At 46.5% G+C, this 21,541-nt stretch overlaps 2 protein-coding genes across 2 annotated transcripts; one reads left to right on the top strand and one right to left on the bottom strand.

The window, feature by feature from the left end:
• Positions 1–10,575: 10,575 nt before the first annotated feature.
• Positions 10,576–11,038, top strand: LOC141129603 (histone H3). Its single transcript, XM_073617702.1, has one exon. The coding sequence runs from the start codon at positions 10,603–10,605 to the stop codon at positions 11,011–11,013; it is 411 nt and encodes a 136-aa protein (XP_073473803.1). The 5' UTR covers positions 10,576–10,602; the 3' UTR covers positions 11,014–11,038.
• A 1,093-nt stretch (positions 11,039–12,131) lies between these two features.
• LOC141129602 (histone H1.5-like) lies at positions 12,132–13,054 on the bottom strand. The gene has a single exon (XM_073617701.1). It carries the CDS (start codon positions 13,024–13,026, stop codon positions 12,364–12,366), a length of 663 nt encoding a protein of 220 aa, XP_073473802.1. The 5' UTR covers positions 13,027–13,054; the 3' UTR covers positions 12,132–12,363.
• Positions 13,055–21,541: the final 8,487 nt, after the last annotated feature.

Raw genomic sequence — 21,541 nt, 5'->3', positions numbered from 1 at the left:
TTCTCCTTTACAGATTGGTTTAGAGACAAGTCAGGACAGTATTGGCTGGATTGAAACAGGACCAATCACAGCGTGTGACGTCAGAACACTGAGTGTATAAAAGAAAGGGGAGTGGCTGTGGGGTGACATTCTCTAGTCTCGATCATTCGGTGACAATGTCAGGACGCGGCAAACAAGGAGGCAAGGTTCGGGCTAAGGCCAAGACCCGATCATCCCGTGCTGGTCTGCAGTTCCCAGTCGGTCGTGTTCACCGCCTGCTCAGGAAGGGCAACTATGCCGAGCGGGTCGGGGCCGGAGCTCCCGTCTATCTGGCCGCCGTGCTCGAGTATCTGACGGCTGAGATCCTGGAGCTGGCCGGCAACGCCGCCCGCGACAACAAGAAGACCCGCATCATCCCCCGACACCTCCAGCTGGCTGTCCGCAACGACGAGGAGCTCAACAAGCTGCTGGGCGGAGTCACCATCGCCCAGGGAGGAGTCCTGCCCAACATCCAGGCCGTGCTGCTGCCCAAGAAGACCGAGAGCCACAAGGCCGCCAAATCCAAGTAATAATCCCCGACAATTCCTCCACCTCTATTACCCAACACAACGGCTCTTTTCAGAGCCACCCACCTCTCCATACAAAGAGCCCGACATACATTGTTTTGTTGCCTAGTCTCCGATGTGTCTAATGTGATTCATAGTTCACCCTAAAAGCAAACACGTTATATTCTTCTTCACACTTCTTACAGGTCAGTAGTAAAGTAGGAAGATTCGGCCCCATTATACCTCTCCATACAAAGACACACATACATTGTTATCGGGGGAACTGATTGTAAAAAATACAGGATTTTCTTTTATATGTTGATCATAAAATGGTTCCTCTGAAACTATAAGATGTGATCCCGACGGGAGAACAATGTGTCCGTAATAAGAAATGGTGAAATATTTGATATAGTAATGTGATCTCATTACAGGGACTTCATTCTCCTCCATCCTTTCTAGTAGTTCTGATGATGGCAAATCATTCCCCCCAACTGGAAAGGAGCCCACAGATCTCATCCCCTTCTTCACACCCCCACAAGGAAATATACGTTTTACCATCCAAAGGAATCTCCCGCCGAAATTCTATGGATTGTTCCCATCATCTCACAATCACAATATTAGACCCCCTTCTTTTCACACAATTTAATTCCCCAACAGTAATACATACGCTGGAAATGGTAAAGTCCGGGATTTTTTTGTTCTGCAGAGTAGACAGCGCAGACTCTCTACCAAAAAAAAACACTGCTGGTTGTGGGGCAAAGAGCTCAATTTTTGCCCGCCAGAATTGTGAAGATCACAGACAAAAATCCATCCCTTTTCTACCGCCAGAGGTTAGACGGGAATGACTAAATACAAAAACATTTCTATATGTTCTATTTTATTCCAAATCCTCGGAATCCACTACTACACACACAACGTTTATCTTCCTTTATGACGGAAAAGAAAGCATTCATAATGACATATGTCACTGACCGATTTTCATTTCACAAAACACATTTTTCAGGTCTGATAAATCAGGTCGGTTTCCTGTTTAGATTCTAATATGTGACATTTTCTGCAGAATACATTGTTGCGGCCCCGCCCCTTTGCAACCCACCCCCACCCTTTCATACAGACATGGGGGGGGGGGTCCCAATAATAACTCCGGGTGACAGAAATGTGGAAAAGATGAGAACCACAGGCAACAGCAATTCGTTTTTAGTGACTAAGGAACGTGGTGTTCATTGGTGAACAACGTACCTGAAAAAATAATAAAAGTGAGATAACGATATTGTAAGACAGATCTGTTGTGTTGCATCTAAAGGAAATCATACAATCGGATTGCATAGTGTATGTTTAGTTAAAAGGAACTTCCTTACACACACACAGCAAAAATGTATCATTACAGAAGAAATCTATAGACAGCCCTTTGGATGAGAAGGTGGGTGGCCCTGAGAAGGGCCTTTGTGTAGATGAAGTGAGTAGTAGGTCTATGAGGGTTTAGCCTCCGAATCCGTAGAGAGTGCGGCCCTGGCGTTTGAGAGCATAGACGACATCCATGGCGGTGACGGTCTTCCTCTTGGCGTGCTCGGTGTAGGTGACGGCATCGCGGATGACATTCTCCAGGAAGACTTTGAGCACTCCGCGGGTCTCCTCATAGATGAGTCCGGAGATGCGCTTGACACCCCCTCTGCGGGCCAAACGTCGGATGGCGGGTTTGGTGATGCCTTGGATGTTGTCCCGGAGCACCTTCCTGTGCCGCTTAGCGCCTCCTTTCCCCAGACCCTTCCCTCCTTTACCGCGACCAGACATGGCGACTCTTCTCTGTTACTAAGAAGAACTGAAATTGACTGATTCGCCCGCCCGCCCTCCTTTTATAGAGACTGTGCGGACCTGATGGAAACCATCCTGAGAAAAGGCGGAGTCACACCCATTCATTACACAGAATAGATTTGTTTTTCCATTTGTAAGGCTCCTAAACATTCTGCTGTTTTGAAAATGATGGCAAGAGAAATCCATCTAGAGATGTGAAATCTATTCTTGCTTCTTAATGATTTTCTAGGTATTCTTCAGAGATTATACTGAAAATATACATTTTTGGACTCCTGATAACAGAAACCCCAATCACCAGATACTATTGTCAATAATAATGTCATATTTATAAAATAGTACTCTGAAAAGGAAAACGATATACAGATAACCCCTTGTTTTTTCCCCCCTGTTTTAAGCCCGAGCGGACCTGATAGGAGACTAATGGAAAAGGGGCGGGGCCACAGCACGTTGGTTTTCTGCAGAGAATTTCACATTCTTAGAACCTTGTAAATATGTGGCAGATTGCATGTTACCGAGGGGGAAACCGATCTGGTTCTTCAGACATGAAATCTTTACTTCATTCATTGTGCATTTTTATCTGTGTCATGGTTACTAACATGAATTGCACATTTCTTTTTAGACATATCCAGGTTGTGATATGAGGACGATCTTAACTGATAAATGTCCAGAAAGAAATACAAAACAATATCAGTCAGTGACATGAACATCATATTCTGTGTGTAGCAGTGGTGAGATCCTGGGTTCTGAGAACATATAGAAGTGTTTTCTCATGGTTCAGTAACAAACAGATTCCTTTCCTAATCATTCCGGACTAATGACATGACAGTGTTAATCATATTTCTCCGATAAATGTCTCATCCGATCATCTCCTCGGTGTCGGATTTGGCGGTATAAGAGAGATGAATATATATCTGTAACGATCTACATAATTCCGGCGGGCACATTTTGAAAACAGCAATTTTAAATCTGAACCAATCACAGCTGTGGGCGTTTCCTTCATCATCCAGTAATACTGCCTTCTTTTGAGGACACCAAAGAAATGTATTGCGAGATCTCTCTATGTTTTCAGCCCAGAAAATACTTGCTCAGTAGACTTCCTATTGATCTCTATAGCAGGGCGGAGTCTGTATTCTGAAGTCCAATCAAAGAACAAAACAATCTGAAATTAATATTTCCAACGTATTTCTTGGTTAATTATTATTATTATTATTATTATTATTATTATTATTATTATTATACAGGATTTATATAGCGCCGACAGTTTACGCAGCGCTTTACAACATTAGGGCAGACAGTACAATTACAATACAATTCAATACAGGAGAAATCAGAGAGCCCTGCTCGTTAGAGCCTACAATCTAGGAGGGAGGGTCAACTTATACAAAAGGGTAATAGCTGTGGGGGATGAGCTAATGGAGAAAATAGTGCAGTTGTTAGATGGAGGCAGGATAGGTTTCTCTGAAGAGGAAAGTTTTTAGGGATTGCCTAAAAGTGGATACATTTGGAGACAGTCTGACAGATTGGGGTAGGGAATTCCAGAGGATAGTCGAGGCTCATGAATCCATGAATTAATCCATGGATTGAATAAAGAAATGATGACAAAATTGCAGTATTTAATGTTCCCCTTTCAGTCATTCCTCCTGGTTATACATTATAATAGGGGTGCCGCCACTGCACTTTTCTATTCCAGTTACTATATAACCCTTTCATGACTAAGCCTATTTTTGAAATTTGGTGTTTACAAGTTAAAATCCATATTTTTTGTTAGAAAATTACTTAGAACCCCCAAATATTATATATATATATTTTTTTTAGCAGAGAATCTAGAGAATAAAATGGAGATTGTTGCAATATTTTATATCACACGGTATTTGTGCAGCGGTGTTTTAAACGCAAATTTTTGGAAAAGGGACACTTCCATGAATTTTAAAAAATCCAAACAGTAAAGTTACCCCAATTTTTTTGTATAATGTGAAAGACTATGTTACGCCGAGTAAATAGATACCAAACATGTCACGCTTTATAATTGCGCGCACTCGTGGAATGGCGACAAACTATGGTAGCTATGAATTTCCATAGGCGACGCTTTAATTTTTTTTTTTTTTTTTTTTTTTTTATGGTTACCAGGTTAGAGCTACAGAGGAGGTCTAGGACTAGAATTATTACTCTCGCTCTGACGATCGCGGGGATACCTCACATGTGTGATTTGAACACTGTTTACATATGCGTGCGCAACTTTCGTATGCATTTTCTTCGCTGCGCGAGCTTGCGGGGACGGGGGCGCTTTAAATTTTTTTTTTATGTATTTTATTTATTTTTATTTTATTTTTATTTTTATAGGTTGTGACAGGTACTCTTTATGGAGGGATGGGGGGTCTAAAAGACCCCCCATCCCTCCTTTACACTTCAAAGTATTCAGATCGCCGAAAATGGCGATTCTGAATACTGTATATTTTTTTTTAAATTTGGCACCATTGGCAGCCGAGTAAACGGGAAGTGACGTCAAGACGTTACTTCCGCGTTTACATTGAGAAGGCTGGAACGAAGCCGCCGACAGCTTCGCTCCAGCCCGCCCACAGCCGCCGGAGGCACCCGATTGGACACCGGGCCTCCCGATCGCACGGGAGGCCCGGTAAGAGCGGTGGGAGGCAGCGGGAGGGGGGATGTCCCCTCCCGCTCCGCCGGTATAACAGCCGAGCGGCTTTTAGCCGCATGGTTGTTATATACAGATAGCCGATCGCCCGCTCGAAACAACGGTACCGGGATGATGCCTGCAGTTGCAGGCATCATCCCGGTATAACCCCGGAAAGCCAAGTACGCATATCTGCGTACGGTCGGCGGGAAGGGGATAAAGTCCCCACAATGATGCTCCGGTGTGTGTTCCTTTAGGCCATACACTACACCAATGTATTGCAACATCTCTAATCTCCAATTATCTCTCAGCAGTAAAGTATCTCCGAGAGTCCCGGAACAGATTCCTTGTAATACGTTGTATCATTTCTCCACAATCCTCCCAGTGCAGAATGACGGCTCTCTGATCACCTTGTATCCCTTCTACTAGATCAGTGGTTCTCAACCTGGGGGTCAGGACCCCCTCAGGGGTCGAATGATAATTTGCCAGGGGGTCACCGAATCCTGGGCTGTTCCTGAAGCCCGCACTGCTCTCCCAGCCTTTTTGCGGCTACCCAGCTGGGCTGTCCCTGGAGCCCGTGGCCGCCCACTTAGCCTATTCGCAGCCGCCCATTCAGTTCACGGCATGGCTGGGGGACAGAGACTAGAGGCTAGAGGTCAGCTGACTGGTGAGGAATGTGAAGTAGGAGGGGCTGGAGGAGACCCTATCTCCTGATTTCGACATAGGTGCCACTGTTACGAGACACCACAAAGTCAGAGACACAGTGAGTAACCTGTGATTATGGTTGCCATTAAAAGTGCCCACTACAGTTCTCAGATCAGCAGATGACCTTGATCAAGAGCACCTAAGTTGGCTGATCAGAACTCCCCACCAGCACTGCCACTTATCCCAACTACCCACCAGCACTGCCACTCATCCCATTCCCCCCACTCCTCACCAAGGAGTAAGAGAAGGAATAAAAATAGAGAATACATGGAAGGGAGAGGAAAAGAGGGGGAGGAACAAAGAAAAAGGGAGAGAAAGACAAAGAGAAAAGACGGCTAGAGAGAGGAATGGGGAAAAAAAATAAGAAATTAGGATGGAGAAAGAAAGGGAAACAAAGAGAAAGAGTGGCACGTCCTAAAATGTACCATAAGGGGTTTCAATACTGTACGAGTGGAAGGAACTCAGGGAGCGCTGAATGTCCATTAGGGGCGCAAATTACTTGTCTTGCCTTGGGTGCTGACCACCTACGCTACAAAAATAATTTTACTTTTGGGGTCCCCACAACTTGGGAAATTTTATCAAGGGGTCACAGCACTAGCAAGGTTGAGAACCACTGCTCTAGATCGACCTAGGTGTCTTCTAAGCAGTACCTATAGATATTTTAGCTGCCCAAAAACATAACATTTAGGATTCTGTGTATGTTTAGTAGGGATGAGCTTCGTGTTCGAGTCGAACCCATGTTCGACTCGAACATCGGCTGTTCGATCGTTCGCCGAATTGCGAACGTTATGGGCCGTTCGCGCTAAATTCGTGTGGCGCGTCACGGCCCATAATTCACTGCGGCATCGCAGTGCATTGCTGGCTGATGATTGGCCAAGCATGCACTATGACCCGCATGCTTGGCCAATCACAGCGCCGTCAGTAGAGAGAGCTGTAATTGGCCAAAGCCAGGGTGGCTTTGGCCAATTATGGTTCAGGGGATTTAGTACACACCCCACACTATATAAGGCCGCCTGCACGGCGGCCCTGTGTAGTGTGTGTTCCGGTGTGCTGAGAGATAGAGAGAGAGAGAGAGAGACAGTGTCATTTGATTTGAGTTAGATAGATTAGGCAGAACAGTCAGTCAGTTAGCTGCACTTACAGTGTATTGTGTATATATATGCATCCCAGGTGTTGCATATATATATATACACTGTATTCAGTTTAGCTAGATCCGTTCCTGTTATCTTCTATCTAGACTATTTACATTTAATGCAGTGCGTCCTGCTCACAGTGTTCAGCTAGATCCGTTCCTGCTATTTACATTTAGTGCAGTGCGTCCTGCTCACAGTGTTCAGCTAGATCCGTTCCTGTTATCTTCTAGACTATTTACATTTAGTGCAGTGCGTCCTGCTCACAGTGTTCAGCTAGATCCGTTCCTGCAATTTACATTTAGTGCAGTGCGTCCTGCTCACAGTGTTCAGCTAGATCCGTTCCTGCTATTTACATTTAGTGCAGTGCGTCCTGCTCACAGTGTTCAGCTAGATCCGTTCCTGCTATTTACATTTAGTGCAGTGCGTCCTGCTCACAGTGTTCAGCTAGATATGTTCCTGTTATTTACATTTAGTGCAGTGCGTCCTGCTCACAGTGTTCAGCTAGATCCGTTCCTGCTATTTACATTTAGTGCAGTGCGTCCTGCTCACAGTGTTCAGCTAGATCCGTTCCTGCTATTTACATTTAGTGCAGTGCGTCCTGCTCACAGTGTTCAGCTAGATCCGTTCCTGCTATTTACATTTAGTGCAGTGCGTCCTGCTCACAGTGTTCAGCTAGATCCGTTCCTGTTATCTTCTAGACTATTTACATTTAGTGCAGTGCGTCCTGCTCACAGTGTTCAGCTAGATCCGTTCCTGCTATTTACATTTAGTGCAGTGCGTCCTGCTCACAGTGTTCAGCTAGAGCCGTTCCTGCTATTTACATTTAGTGCAGTGCGTCCTGCTCACAGTGTTCAGCTAGATCCGTTCCTGTTATCTTCTAGACTATTTACATTTAGTGCAGTGCGTCCTGCTCACAGTGTTCAGCTAGATCCGTTCCTGCTATTTACATTTAGTGCAGTGCATCCTGCTCACAGTGTTCAGCTAGATCCGTTCCTGTTATCTTCTAGACTAATTACATTTAGTGCAGTGCGTCCTGCTCACAGTGTTCAGCTAGATCCGTTCCTGTTATCTTCTAGACTATTTACATTTAGTGCAGTGCGTCCTGCTCACAGTGTTCAGCTAGATCCGTTCCTGTTATCTTCTAGACTATTTACATTTAGTGCAGTGCGTCCTGCTCACAGTGTTCAGCTAGATCCGTTCCTGTTATCTTCTAGACTATTTACATTTAGTGCAGTGCGTCCTGCTCACAGTGTTCAGCTAGATCCGTTCCTGTTAAATTCCTACTGACAGGCAGGCTTGTCTGGTTACAGTATATAAAGCTACCTGAAGAAAATTACAGGTGTTCTATTTGATCCTATTAGTACCACGGTCAGGCAGCTAGACTATTTACATTTAGTACAGTGTGTCCTGCTCACAGTGTTCAGCTAGATCCGTTCCTGTTATCTTCCTACTGACAGGCAGGCTTGTCTGGTTACAGTATATAAAGCTACCTGAAGAAAATTACAGGTGTTCTATTTGATCCTATTAGTACCACGGTCAGGCAGCTAGACTATTTACATTTAGTACAGTGCGTCCTGCTCACAGTGTACAGCTAGATCCGTTCCTGTTATCTTCCTACTGACAGGCAGGCTTGTCTGGTTACAGTATATAAAGCTACTTGAAGAAAATTACAGGTGTTCTATCCCAGCTTAGTGCAGCTACAGGCCATTAGTATGTCTGGAAGGCCAAGAAGGAGAGGCAGACAGTCACAAGCCAATAAGAGAGGGCAAGCAGGCTCTGTGTCTAGTGCTGGTCGTGGAGACGGTGCATCCTCATCAGCACGTGGCCATGGGACACGCTTGGCCTTTTTTTCGGCAGCTGGCCGTGTTGAGCCGCAACATGCGGAAGACTTGGTCGAGTGGATGACCAAGCCGTCCTCATCCTCCTCATCCTCTCTCACCCATGCCCAGGGTGCTTTGTCTGGCAAAGCAGCGGCCTCTTCCCTCAGCTCAATGTCATCAGTGACTCCTTCCCTAGCTCCACCATGTCCTCATGAGGATTCCCTCGAACTGTTTGACCACAGTGTTGGGTACATGCTCCAGGAGGATGCCCAGCGTTTGGAAGGCTCTGATGACGATACTGAGCTCGATGAAGGCAGTAACATGAGCACGGACAGAGGGGGTGCCCAAGAAGGACAGCAATCTGGCAGTCATGCTCCCCCTGCTGCAGCATACTGCCAGGTTTGCTCCAGTGATGAGGAGGGAGGGGATGATGAGGTCACTGACTCAACGTGGGTGCCTGATAGGAGAGAGGAGGAGGAGGAGGAGGAGGAGGAGGAGGCGGCGGCACATCACCAACGAGGCAGGATGCCCTCCAGGGGCCAGCCTAAGGGCAGCACATTGACTGCATCACACCCCAAAGCTCCACATGTGCAGGGCGCTGCAGTCTCTGCGCGTTATTCAAAGGGCCTGGTAATGGACTGGGGGGTACCCATGCCGTTTGTCTCACTGATTTTCATCCATATTGCCAGGACCCGACATGACATTAAACCCGCAAGCAGTTTTAAATGAGATTTTTTCCTTTAAAAATGACATTTGGTGCAGGGACTGTTCTAAACACGGGAAACACGCGTCACTTTACAGGCATACTATAGACACCCCCCAGGTACGATATTTAAAGGAATATTTCACTTTTTTTTTTTTTACTTTAAGCATCATTAAAATCACTGCTCCCGAAAAAACGGCCGTTTTTAAAAGTTTTTTTTGCATTGATACATGTCCCCTGGGGTAGGACCCGGGTCCCCAAACCCTTTTTAGGACAATACCATGCAAATTAGCCTTTAAAATGAGCACTTTTGATTTTGAACGTTCGAGTCCCATAGACGTCAATGGGGTTCTAACGTTCGTGCGAACTTTCGGTCCGTTCGCGGGTTCTGGTGCGAACCGAACCGGGGGGTGTTCGGCTCATCCCTAATGTTTAGGGTTGCTGTCAACCGGTTTGTAAATTAGGAGACCTAGTTGAGCTTTTTTTTTAGGGAATGTTAACCATTGTTACCGAGTACATTAAGGTGTGCACTCTCACCCAAAAGTCTTCCAGGTGAGAAACAACGTTCCCTCCCGGCCACAGCCTCGAAAGCTCACGAGGGACACCTCAGGGTACTCCTCCATCCACCTTTATTGTGTCATTTAGTCATCATAACATAGAGAGGATTTCAGTGACAGACATCCTATGGGCTCTATAGTGGAGATGTCCACAGAAGACAGTGAAGGCGGAGATGTTCCCGGAATGACCTCTAGGTGGCAGAGTGGAACGATACATGTGATGGAGTCCGGAGAGCAGAGAGCCTCAGCCCCCCACAATCCCCCCTGATCCCCATTATAGGGGACATGAAAAGTCTTCTTTATAAGTCAGATGTATACCGTGATCGGTGACCTATAAGAAGTGAGCATGGACGGATCCCCCTGATCCCTGTGCTGTGTATTTGGCAGAACAGACAACAGCTGCTCCGTGTGGAATCCCCGCTCACACTTTCTATTCTAATTAATAATCCACATTGAAGGAGTTCAGAGATCTCCGAGTATTGTGTGATGTGCGGAGATTTTACTTTGGATTTGGGAAAACAAAATAGCGATTTATTGCAAAAATAGAACGTGCAGATCTAGGCGGGCAATTTGAAAAAAGAAAAAAAAAAGGCGCTTTTCAATGAGGAGGAGGGGTGTGCTCTCATTGTCCAATCAGAGGGCTGGAGATGTGTATAAATAGCGCTGCAGAGCGGCATAAGCTCACGTTCCTTGTATCAGCGAAGCACTGAACAGTCATGGCAAGAACCAAGCAGACAGCCCGTAAGTCCACCGGAGGCAAAGCTCCCCGCAAGCAGCTGGCCACCAAAGCCGCCCGCAAGAGCGCCCCGGCCACCGGCGGAGTCAAGAAGCCTCACCGCTACAGGCCCGGCACCGTGGCTCTCCGAGAGATTCGCCGCTACCAGAAATCCACCGAGCTGCTCATCCGCAAGCTGCCCTTCCAGCGCCTCGTCCGAGAGATCGCCCAGGACTTCAAGACCGACCTGCGCTTCCAGAGCTCCGCCGTCATGGCTCTGCAGGAGGCCTCTGAGGCTTACCTCGTCGGACTCTTCGAGGACACCAACCTCTGCGCCATCCACGCCAAGAGGGTCACCATCATGCCCAAAGACATCCAGCTGGCACGCCGCATCCGCGGGGAGAGGGCATAGAGAGACACTCCGAACTACTACTAATCCCAACACAAAGGCTCTTTTCAGAGCCACCACATCCTCCTATACAAAGAGATCTATATACTCCATCACATCGACTATGACAGGGAAATCCTTACAAGACATCCACACATCTCCCCACCTCCTTCCTCAATAGACATCTACACCCACTACATACCGATTATGTTTTACACTACTCATTTTTTTTTTTCTCTAATCTTTTCCTCTGGACTGCTCCATGCTGTGATAGAACTTAAGTCACTTGTACAATAATCCTGTCAGTCCAGCCAAGGCCCCCCCGGGACACTCCGCCCCCCTCTTTCCCTATCCATCACTTCTCATCTCTCCAGAGACCCGTCTGGAAATATGAAGGCTGACTAGGAAAAAAAACTGCCAAGTCCCTTTTCTCATTTTATTTCAACACTACCGCCTTATATCGGTGAACATTTCTTCTACTTTCAACACTACCGCCTTAAATCGGTGAACATTTCTTCTACTTTATGGTTTATCTGAAGGGATTATGAATGTTTGGCCGGGGGGACCATATTTGTACAGTGGGGGCTCATGAGAATAAGAGAATTATCTTTGAGTGCGGTGTTAGATTGTCATTTATTGATACAATTATTTCCATCAATCCATCACAAATGGAGAGACTAGAAGGAACAATTCATCCAGTATTGTGTGAAAAAATCCGGGGAACTCCCTTTTTTGTTCCATTATTCTCTACCGCCCATGGATGGGGGGGGGGTAATTGTTGCATAATGGAAAACTGAAATTATGGCGGGCAGTTTGAAAATTTCCAACTCCGCCAATCATAACCGCCTGTGCTTCATCTGTCAACCAATGAGAGCGTTTTATAATGAAATTTCTGACATGGAACCTGAAATGTATCCGTTTCCCTCCGAATGTGATATCGGCGACCTGGGGATGGTAAATCTGTAACTGGATATTTATTTAGTAAAGAGTACATTGCCCACATAACACAATGATCTTGTCGCTGATCATTCTTACTCCACCTCCCTGGGGAGATCTCCCAGTGCGAAAATTGTCTCCAATCCGCACCACAGAAGTGTATATGTATATATATATATTGGGGGGGGGATACCTGAAGCTATCCTTTGTATCAATGACGGATGTCATGTGAAGAGTCCTGTGATCGGATCTCCCGCTGTATTCTATATTATTCTATAGAGGGGATTGGGTAAGGTGGTCACATTGCTCTGTATGGAGGACTTCTAATGCGGCCCCCCCTGGTCGCTGTGTGTATGTAGAGCTCTGTCAGGAGGAGGTGGGTGGCTCTGAGAAGAGCCTTTGGGGGGTGTAGATGAAAGGAGGTCTCTCCGGTGGGGATTATTTCTTCTTTGGAGCGGCCTTCTTGGGCTTGGCTGCTGTCTTGGGTTTAGCCGCCTTCTTAGCCGGACTCTTGGCGACTTTTTTCGGCTTGGCTGCAGCTTTGGGCTTCTTGGGGCTCTTTGTCACCTTCTTGGCAGCTGCAGGCTTTTTTGCGGGTTTCTTGGCGGCCTTCTTGGGGCTCTTGGCTGCGGTGGGGGCTTTGGTGGTGGTCTTCTTCTTGGGGGACTTGGCTGGCTTCTTGGCGGCCGGCTTCTTGGGGGACTTGGCCGCAGCCGATGGCTTCTTGGTGCTTTTCTTGGCGCCTGCCGCCTTGTCCTCCTGCTTCTTGTTGATCTTGAAGGATCCGGAGGCTCCATGTCCTTTGACCTGGACGAGGGTCCCCTTAGTCACCAGCCCCCTGATGGCGATCTTGAGGCGGCTGTTGTTCTTGTCCACATCGTATCCTCCGGCGGACAGGACCTTCTTGAGGGCGGACAGGGAGACCCCGCTGCGCTCTTTGGAAGCGGCCACGGCTTTGACGAGGAGCTCGGACACGCTGGGACCGGACGGCTTCTTGCTGCCTTTCTTGGCTCCTCCGGCTGCCGCCTTCTTGGCCGGCTTCTTCTTGGCGGCGGGCTCCGCTGGAGGAGCGGCGGCTGGGGCGCTCTCAGTCTCCGTCATGATTCCTCTTCAAGAAGGTTTACAAAACGTTCATAATACGATGATCCGAGCGCTCTGCCTTTATACAGTACGATCGTCATTTCTATTGGTTGGTACACAACACGCTGTCTGCACTCCTATTGGTTACACATTAGACACGCCCACCCACTCTTACTTCAGTAATAGGGAATCTTCTCTCTCTTGTTGTGTTTTCCGGGCAGAGAGAAAAATGATTTTATTCTGGAATAGAACGATGTCCGATCTTCATCGGGGACCCGATCTGCTCACTGGACTGTCACTTATCGGGGGGTCACTTACAGCTGTCAGGAGCTGCTGAGGAGGCTGAACACAGAGGCTGCAAACACAGCCATCCTCCTGAGTGTGTGTCCCATTCTTCCTTCTATCTTGTTTTCTACACAAATTCTACCCAGAAAACAATCTTCTCACATCTCCCACTAGAATGATCTTCACATTAGATGAGTGAAGAGTGACCATCAGGAAACATTTCCCCCTAATACACAACTCTGCTCATCTATAGCTGAGTAGAAGGAGCCTGGAACAAAAACATCAGCCGGTGACATGAGATCCTTGTGTGATGTGATGGCAGATATTGTTATACATACAAATGTCTCAGCTGATTACACAATGTCATGTTTGATGTGCTATGTATCATTATCTGGTCATCATGATACATCTATTGTTATCCAGATACTTTGAGTATGTTTATCGATCTCTTTTACTACACAGCTATATATCCTACGCGGGTGCAATGCTTGCTTTTAATCCTTCTATCTTGAATATAAGTTTATTGTTTTGGTGATCAAAGAGTCAATCCATCAGCATTGGATCCCCCAAGAGATCATTTCAGTAACAAGAATTTTGCTGAAAATCCTAATATAGTGTAGCTTTAGGTGAATCGTGATAGTAAATATTGGCTATTTGTAGGTTAGTGAGGGGTGGATTTATTTCTAGGCTACTAAACTAAAAACATGCATACTGACCACAAAACGTATTTTATTCTGTTAACATTCTCCAGGACAAGATTTCAGGGTGTTCCCTTCCTCTCAGATCCAAAGAAAACTAAAAGTAAAGGGAATTCACCAAAAGAATTGAACTTAGAGATTTAAATATTAGATCCCCTTTACACATTTATCATCTCCCCTCTGTATCCCAGTTAGGTCCGCTCCTCCTTTCCCTAGATAGCATCTCTTCTCTGTATCCTCAATATCTCCTCTCCTCTGTATCCCCCAGAGCCCCGATCTACTAGTGTGGATGAATTCCGGCTAATCCTGAAAATATACAGCGCTAAAAACTTTCACTGATCCAATGATCCCAATCACATGGAAAGTACATGTATCTCATAATACAATAAATCTCCAGAGACCAAGATATTAATTCTAAATAACTACTAGATTATTGTAAAGAAAGGAAGAAAGGAAAAAGATAGATAGATAGATAGATAGATAGATAGATAGATAGATAGATAGATAGATAGATAGATAGATAGATAGATAGATCGATCCCCATAAACTTTACACATGATGTCCGCCTCCTCCCCCAACTTTATTCTAATTTATACTCAATATATAGCACACCTCTCCTTCCTATCATTAATAGCACCGGACCACCGTATGTACAAAAGCATCGCTCCTCTATATCCTGAATAGCACTTCTCCACTGTATCCTAATTAGCACGACTCCACCAATATCTCCATAAAGAGGACCTGTCACCTGACCAATACTCCCACATAGGGGGGATGGGAGACACTGGGACTGAAAAGACCACCAATATATCCATAAAGAGGACCTGTCCATCCAACTGGGGCACCCCTTAGTTCGTGGACTGGAGGAGTTGCTCTATTTTCCATACTTGCGGTACACAAATACCACACATGAACCATGTTGATGTTATGTAAATCCTGTAAGTTGTTTTATACCAGGGAGGGACCTGGAAGTGACCCTCTGGAGATTTACTCTGATCACTGACAATATTCAATAAAAAGCAATAAAAAAATGGATCCCACTCTATTCCAAATGAAGGTGCAACACTGACACCTGGCGGTCACAAGATACATGGCATCTGTACTGAGATCTGGGAAGAGATACAATGTGATTCGTTGTAATGTTTTCCTTCCTAATTCCCAAATTGTGTTTTACAATGTAGACTTTTGTAGCTGAACCAGAACAATGTCTGGGGATCTAGTAGTGAATTGGAAACACAAGCGGCCATCTAGATACTTGACATTTTTTTTTTTGTTAGTTTGTTTTTGTTTTTGTTTGTTATTTTGTTTTTTTTTGTGTTTTTTTTTTTTTGTTTTTTTTTTTTTGGGGGGGGGTAGATGTACCTGGCTAGCAAAGCCCATCGAATAATCCAGAATCATTTTGTACATGGTTAGAATGCAGTCACAGCTCTGATGTGTGGTATGTGGGTGGCTCATTTCCACTATACAACACAAAGACATCCACTTCTCCATACAAAGAGCCCCACATACATTGTTATCGGGAGATCTGATTGTAAATATAGATAACAGAAAGTTTGATCTCTATGGGAGAACAATGTGATAATGACCACACACCTCTCCATTAGGGATGAGCCGAACACCCCCGATTTGGTTCGCACCAGAACCTTCGAACGGACCGAAAATTTGCACAAACGTTAGAACCCCATTGACGTCTATGGGACTCGAACGTTCAAAATCAAAAGTGCTAATTTTAAAGGTTAATTTGCACGGTATTGTCCTAAAAAGGGTTTGGGGACCCGGGTCCTGCCCCAGGGGACATGTATCAATGCAAAAAAAAGTTTTAAAAACGGACGATTTTTCGGGAACAGTGATTTTAATGATACTTAAAGTGAAAAAAAAAGTGAACTATTCCTTTAAATATTGTACCTGGGGGGTGTCTATAGTATGCCTGTAAAGTGGCGCGTGTTTCCCGTGATTAGTACAGTCCCAGCACAAAATGACATTTTTAAAGGAATAAAAGTCATTTAAAACTGCTTACGGCTTTAATGTAATGTCCGGTCCCAGTAATATGGATGAAAATCAGTGAGATAAAAGGCATGGGTACCCCCCAGTCCATTACCAGGCCCTTGGGTTCTTGTATGGATATTAAGGGGAACCCCGCACCCAATTAAAAAAAAAGGAAAGGTGTGAGGCCCCAGGCCTTCTGAACAGCAGTATGCAGATGGTGCAAACAAGACAGGGACTGTAGGTTTGTTGTTAAGTAGAATCTGTTTGTAATTTTGAACAGGTGCATTTTTAAAGTGTAGCTCCAGACTAAAAATCTATTTTTTAGCTTTTTGTAAAACATAGGGAAGGGTTATCACCCCTGTGACATTTGTTTTGCTGTCTGTGCACCTCTTCAGAAGATTTTACCTCACTTTCTGTCCCAATGACAAATGTTTTGTGACAATTTGGGGGTTTTAGTTAAACAAGGATTGGTGATAAAGCATCAGTGGAGAGGAGACATGTTTTTCCCATATTAACTCTTACAGGAGAGAATTTCCTATCCTAGGGGTAGATTTCATCTCACTTTCTGTTGTCTCCTTCCGTTTGCAAGTAGGAGTCGTTTGTAAGTTGGATGTATGAAAGTAGGGGCCTGCCCTATATACTCTGCAGAAATTGCGGCCTTAGGTGTTGGTGTTGCCACAACACTGTAAGCCCTCACAGTTACTCTTGGTGGGCGCAGGAACGGGCTCTGCTGTGAAATATTAGATGAAGAATTGTAATTACATGTCCCTGTTGAACAGGGTCAGAAAAATTGGGCCTTTGGTGGCGGTGGTGCTGGTGTCACAATACTGTAAGTCCTCACAGTTACTCTTGGTGGGCGCAGAAATGGGCAGCTGCAAAATATTAAAAATTGGCAGAAAAATTGGGCCTTAGGCACTGGTGCCACAACACTGCAACCCCTCACAGATACTCTAGGAATGAGCCCTCCTGTAAAATATTGCATCAACATTTGTAATTACAAGCCTCTGTTAAACAGGGGATGAAAAATTGGCCCTTAGCCACTGGTGGCGGCGCCCAGAACCAAAAATATTCTTACAAGCTATCAGCATGATCATTGAGGAGGAAGAGGCACTGATGCTGGTGCCACAACACTGCAACCCCTCACAGATACTCTAGTTGGAGCGCAGGAACGAGCCCTGCTGCAAAGTATTGCATCAAAAATTGTAATTACATGCCCCTGTTAAACAGGGGCTGAAAAATTGGGCCTTAGCCACTGGTGGTGGCGCCCAGAACCAAAAATATTCTTACAAGCTATCAGCATGATCATTGAGGAGGAAGAGGATAGTCACTCAGCATAACAGGATTGTCACTCAGCATCAGAATATGCAGTCTTGAAGGGATCTGACTAATCAAAGAAAAAAAAAAAAAAAAATATATATATATATATATATATATATATATATATATATATATATATATATATATATATATATATATATATATATATATATATATATTGGGTTACATCAGCATCAGGTGCTTGGTAGCTGGTGGTGATCCAAGACTGATTCATTTTTATGAAGGTCAGTCGATCGACCGGGTCGGTGGACAGGCACACCCTGTGATCGGTTACAAAACCTCCAGCAGCACTGAATGTGCGTACCGAAAGAACGCTGGATGCAGGACAGGCCGGTAGCTCAATTGCATACTGTGCAAGCTCTGGCCAGTGATCCATCCTCAAGACCCAGTAACCCAGAGGATTTTTGGTGGGAAAAGTGTCCAAGTCAGATCTTGCCCCTAGATATTCCTGCACCATGTAAAACAGACGCTGGTGATGGTTGCTGGAACCGATCATACCTTGGGGCTGAGGACTAAAAAATTGTCTGAATGCATCGGTCAGACGGCCACCTTCTCCACCGCTCCTTCTTTGACTGACCGAAGCCTCAGCAACACGTTGTCCAGGAACAGGAGTTTGTAACCTCCCAGTCTCTGGGAACACGTTGCACAGACCTTTCTGCAAGGCCTCCCAAAGATGTTTCATCCTCTGCTCCCTCTGCAACGGCAAGATAAGGTCCGCAACCTTACCCTTGTAACGTGGATCAAGGAGGGTTGCCAGCCAATATTGATACCTCTCCTTGATACCACAAATACGAGGATCCTTCCACAGGCTTTGCAGGATCAGGGAGGCCATGCAGCGTAGGTTTGCTGAGGCATTCGGTCCGGAGTCCTCTGGGTCACTAAGGACGACATGATCCGCAGCCACCTCCTCCCAGCCATGTACAATTCCATGGGTTTCTTGGGACTGTAAATGATCCCTTAAAGACTGCTGCTGATGCTAAGTGCCAGGCTCCACCCCCATGCTGACACAATCCATCTCTTCCTCCTCCTCCTCCTCCTCTTCCTGTGTGATCGGCGGGCACGCAGGAACACTGTCTGGACAAAGGGGACCTTGAGAGCTAAGAAAGTCCTCCTCTTCCTGCCTCTGTTCTGCCTCAAGTGCCCTGTCCATTATTCCATGCAGTGTGTGCTCCAACAGGTGGACAAGGGGGACAGTGTCACTAATGCATGCACTGTCACTGCTCACCATCCTCGTGGCCTCCTCAAATGGTGACAGGACAGTGCATGCATCCCTGATCATGGCCCACTGGCATGGGAAAAAAAAAAAACAAGCTCCCCTGACCCTGTCCTGGTGCCATAGTCACACAGGTACTCATTGATGGCCCTCTGCTGCGTGTGCAGCCGCTGCAACATGGCCAACGTTGAGTTCCACCTGGTGGGCATGTCACAGATTAGGCGGTTCTTGGGCAGGTTAAATTCCTTTTGGAGGTTAGCCAGCCGAGCACTGGCATTATATGACCTGCGGAAATGCACACAGACTTTCCTGGCCTGCCTCAGGACATCCTGTAAGCCCGGGTACCTGCCCAAGAACCGCTGTACCACCAAGTTAAGGACGTGAGCCAAACAGGGCACATGGGTCAGTTGTCCCTGTCGGAGGGCAGAGAGGAGGTTGGTGCCATTGTCGCAAACCACCATTCCTGGCTTAAGCTGGTGTGGCGTCAACCACCTCTGAACCTGCCCCTGCAGAGCTGACAGGATCTCTGCCACAGTGTGGCTCCTGTCCCCCAAGCACACCAGCTCAAGCACCGCATGGCATCTTTTGGCCTGCGTGCTTGCGTAGCCCCTTGAACGCCTACGGAGCACCGCTGGTTCCGAAGTCAAATCACAGGAAGATGCCATGTAGGAAGAAGAAGAGGTGGGGGTGGAGGAGAGAGGTGTGGCAGAATCACTACTAGTAGTATTTTGGAGGCGTGGTGGCAGAACAACCTCCAACACTACTGCACCCTGTCCTGCATCCTTCCCAGCTGCCAGAAGAGTCACCCAGTGCACGGTGAAAGATAGGTAACGTCCCTGTCCATGCCTGCTGGACCATGCGTCAGCGGTAATATGCACCATACCGCTGACCGCCCTGCCCAGCGAGGCCAAGACATTGCCTTCCACATGCCGGTAGAGAGCTGGAATCACCTTCCGTGAGAAAAAGTGGTGTTTGGGAACCTGCCACTGAGGAACCGCACATTCCACAAACTCACGGAAGGGGGCAGAGTCTACCAACTGAAAAGGCAGCAGTTGAAGTGCTAGCAATTTAGCCAAGCTAGCATTCAACCGCTGGGCATGTGGATGGCTGGGAGCAAACTTCTTTCTGTGGTGCAGCAGCTGGGGCAGGGAAATTTGCCTGGTACAATCTGACGTTGGTGTACCAATAGCAGATTGCCCCCAAGTACTTGGCTGTGACACACCTAATTCTACACCTTCATTTCTCTCAGTGCAGGACTCAGAGAGGACTGAAGGTATAGTGGGGTTGGAGATCCCAGCTGATGAGGAGCAAGGAGAGGTCCTCTTTGTTCTTTGGTGTGGGTCTTTTGGTACGCTTGCCAACAAACTGCATGGCAGGTCAACATATGTCTGGTCAAGCATGTGGTGCCCAAGCGGGAGATGTTTTGGCCACGAGAGATACGCTTGAGACATATGTTGCAAATAGCAGCGGTGGGATCTGATGCACTCGTCTCAAAAAAGGCCCACACCAAAGAACTTTTGGAATAACGCGCAGAGACAGCAGCGCCCTGCACATGTGGAGCTCTGCAGTGTGATGCAGTCAGTGTGCTGCCCTTAAGCTGGCCCCTGGAGGGCATCCTGCCTTGTTGGTGATGTGCTTCCTCCTCCTCCTCCTCTCTCCTATCAGGCACCCATGTGGAGTCAGTGACCTCATCATCCCCTCCCTCCTCATCACTGGAGCAAAGCTGGCAGTATGCTGCAGCTGGGGGAACATGACTGGCAGATTGCTGTCCTTCTTGGGCACCCCCTCTCTCTGGGCTCACGTTACTGCCTTCCTCTAGCTGGGTACCATCATTGGAGCCTTCAAAATGCTGGGCATCCTCCTGGAGCATGTACCCAACACTGTGGTCAAACAGTTCGGGGGACTCCTCAGGAGGACATGGTGGGGCTAGAGAAGGAGTGACTGATGCCATTGAGCCAAGGGAAGAGGCCGCATTGGCAGCTGCTTTGCCAGACAAAGTACTCTGAGCCTGGGTGAGAGAGGATGAGGAGGATGAGGACAGCTTGGTCATCCACTTTACCAAGTCTTCCGCGTGTTGCGGCTTAATACGGCCAGCTGCTGAAAAAAAGGACACGCGTGTCCCACGGCCACGTGCTGATGAGGATGTACCGTCTCCACGACCAGCACTGTTGCCTCTAGACACAGAGCCTGCTTGCCCTCTTTTTTTTTCCAAAAGTATTTTATTAAGTTTTCACATATACAGAAAAAAAAAAGAAGATCAGTACATCAACTGTTGTAATATAATGATATGCGTTAGACAGATTCAACATACATCGTCCGAGGGAGCAGAACTTGTATCATATAAGAAATGTAGTTGAGACATAGACAAGCAACCTGTAGGGTAAAGGATTTTGGAGGTTATAGGGTTACGGAAGTCTCTGACCAATCCTTTGTGTGTTAGCGGGTGTTGCTAGTTAAGCCAAATAGGTTGAGAGATCGTAAGTATAAAGCCCGTTTGTTGGGGATACGAGTCTTAGTCAACGTAGGATGTCAGTATTGAAAAAGAATCATGTAATGTTTTGCCGACCGTGGTAGTTCAACCCTCAGTCCTGAGCACCCCTAATGGGATCTATCTGTGCTCAGGGAGGGTGTATACAGGTGTCTCCTGGCTATAAATGTCGGTTCGGTGTGATTGTCGAGGAAGTGTTCCCATCTAACTGGGCAATTCCCAAGGATGAGATGATGCAACATGAATACATGCAATTAGGAGTTGTCTGTGTGAGAGAGGGAGACAAAAGGAAGACGGAAGGTCAGGGTTGGGGACATGCTGATTCATGTGTTTATGTGCTCAGTTGTGCATGGCCCTACATTGTCGTCAGAATCAGTGGGTAGTCGATTGGGGGGGGTGGGGGTCTGTTGCGATTCTCTAAAATGGGCCCAGCAAGCCCAAGTTTCCCTGTATTTCGAAGGAGTGTCAGCAGATTGGTGTATGAGGTTTTCTATCTCAGCCAGTCTGTCCACTCTCCGGATCCATTCA

The sequence above is a fragment of the Aquarana catesbeiana genome, linkage group LG02, assembly GCF_042186555.1.
Source record: "Aquarana catesbeiana isolate 2022-GZ linkage group LG02, ASM4218655v1, whole genome shotgun sequence".
Lineage (NCBI taxonomy): Eukaryota > Metazoa > Chordata > Amphibia > Anura > Ranidae > Aquarana > Aquarana catesbeiana.
Note: the sequence above shows the minus strand (reverse complement) of the source record. Positions and strands in the feature narration are given on the sequence as shown.

What these genes read in the sequence shown, in the direction of transcription:
- LOC141129602 (XM_073617701.1), bottom strand. Translation starts at nt 13,026, where the DNA reads ATGACGGAGACTGAGAGCGCCCCAGCCGCCGCTCCTCCAGCGGAGCCC.
- LOC141129603 (XM_073617702.1), top strand. Translation starts at nt 10,603, where the DNA reads ATGGCAAGAACCAAGCAGACAGCCCGTAAGTCCACCGGAGGCAAAGCT.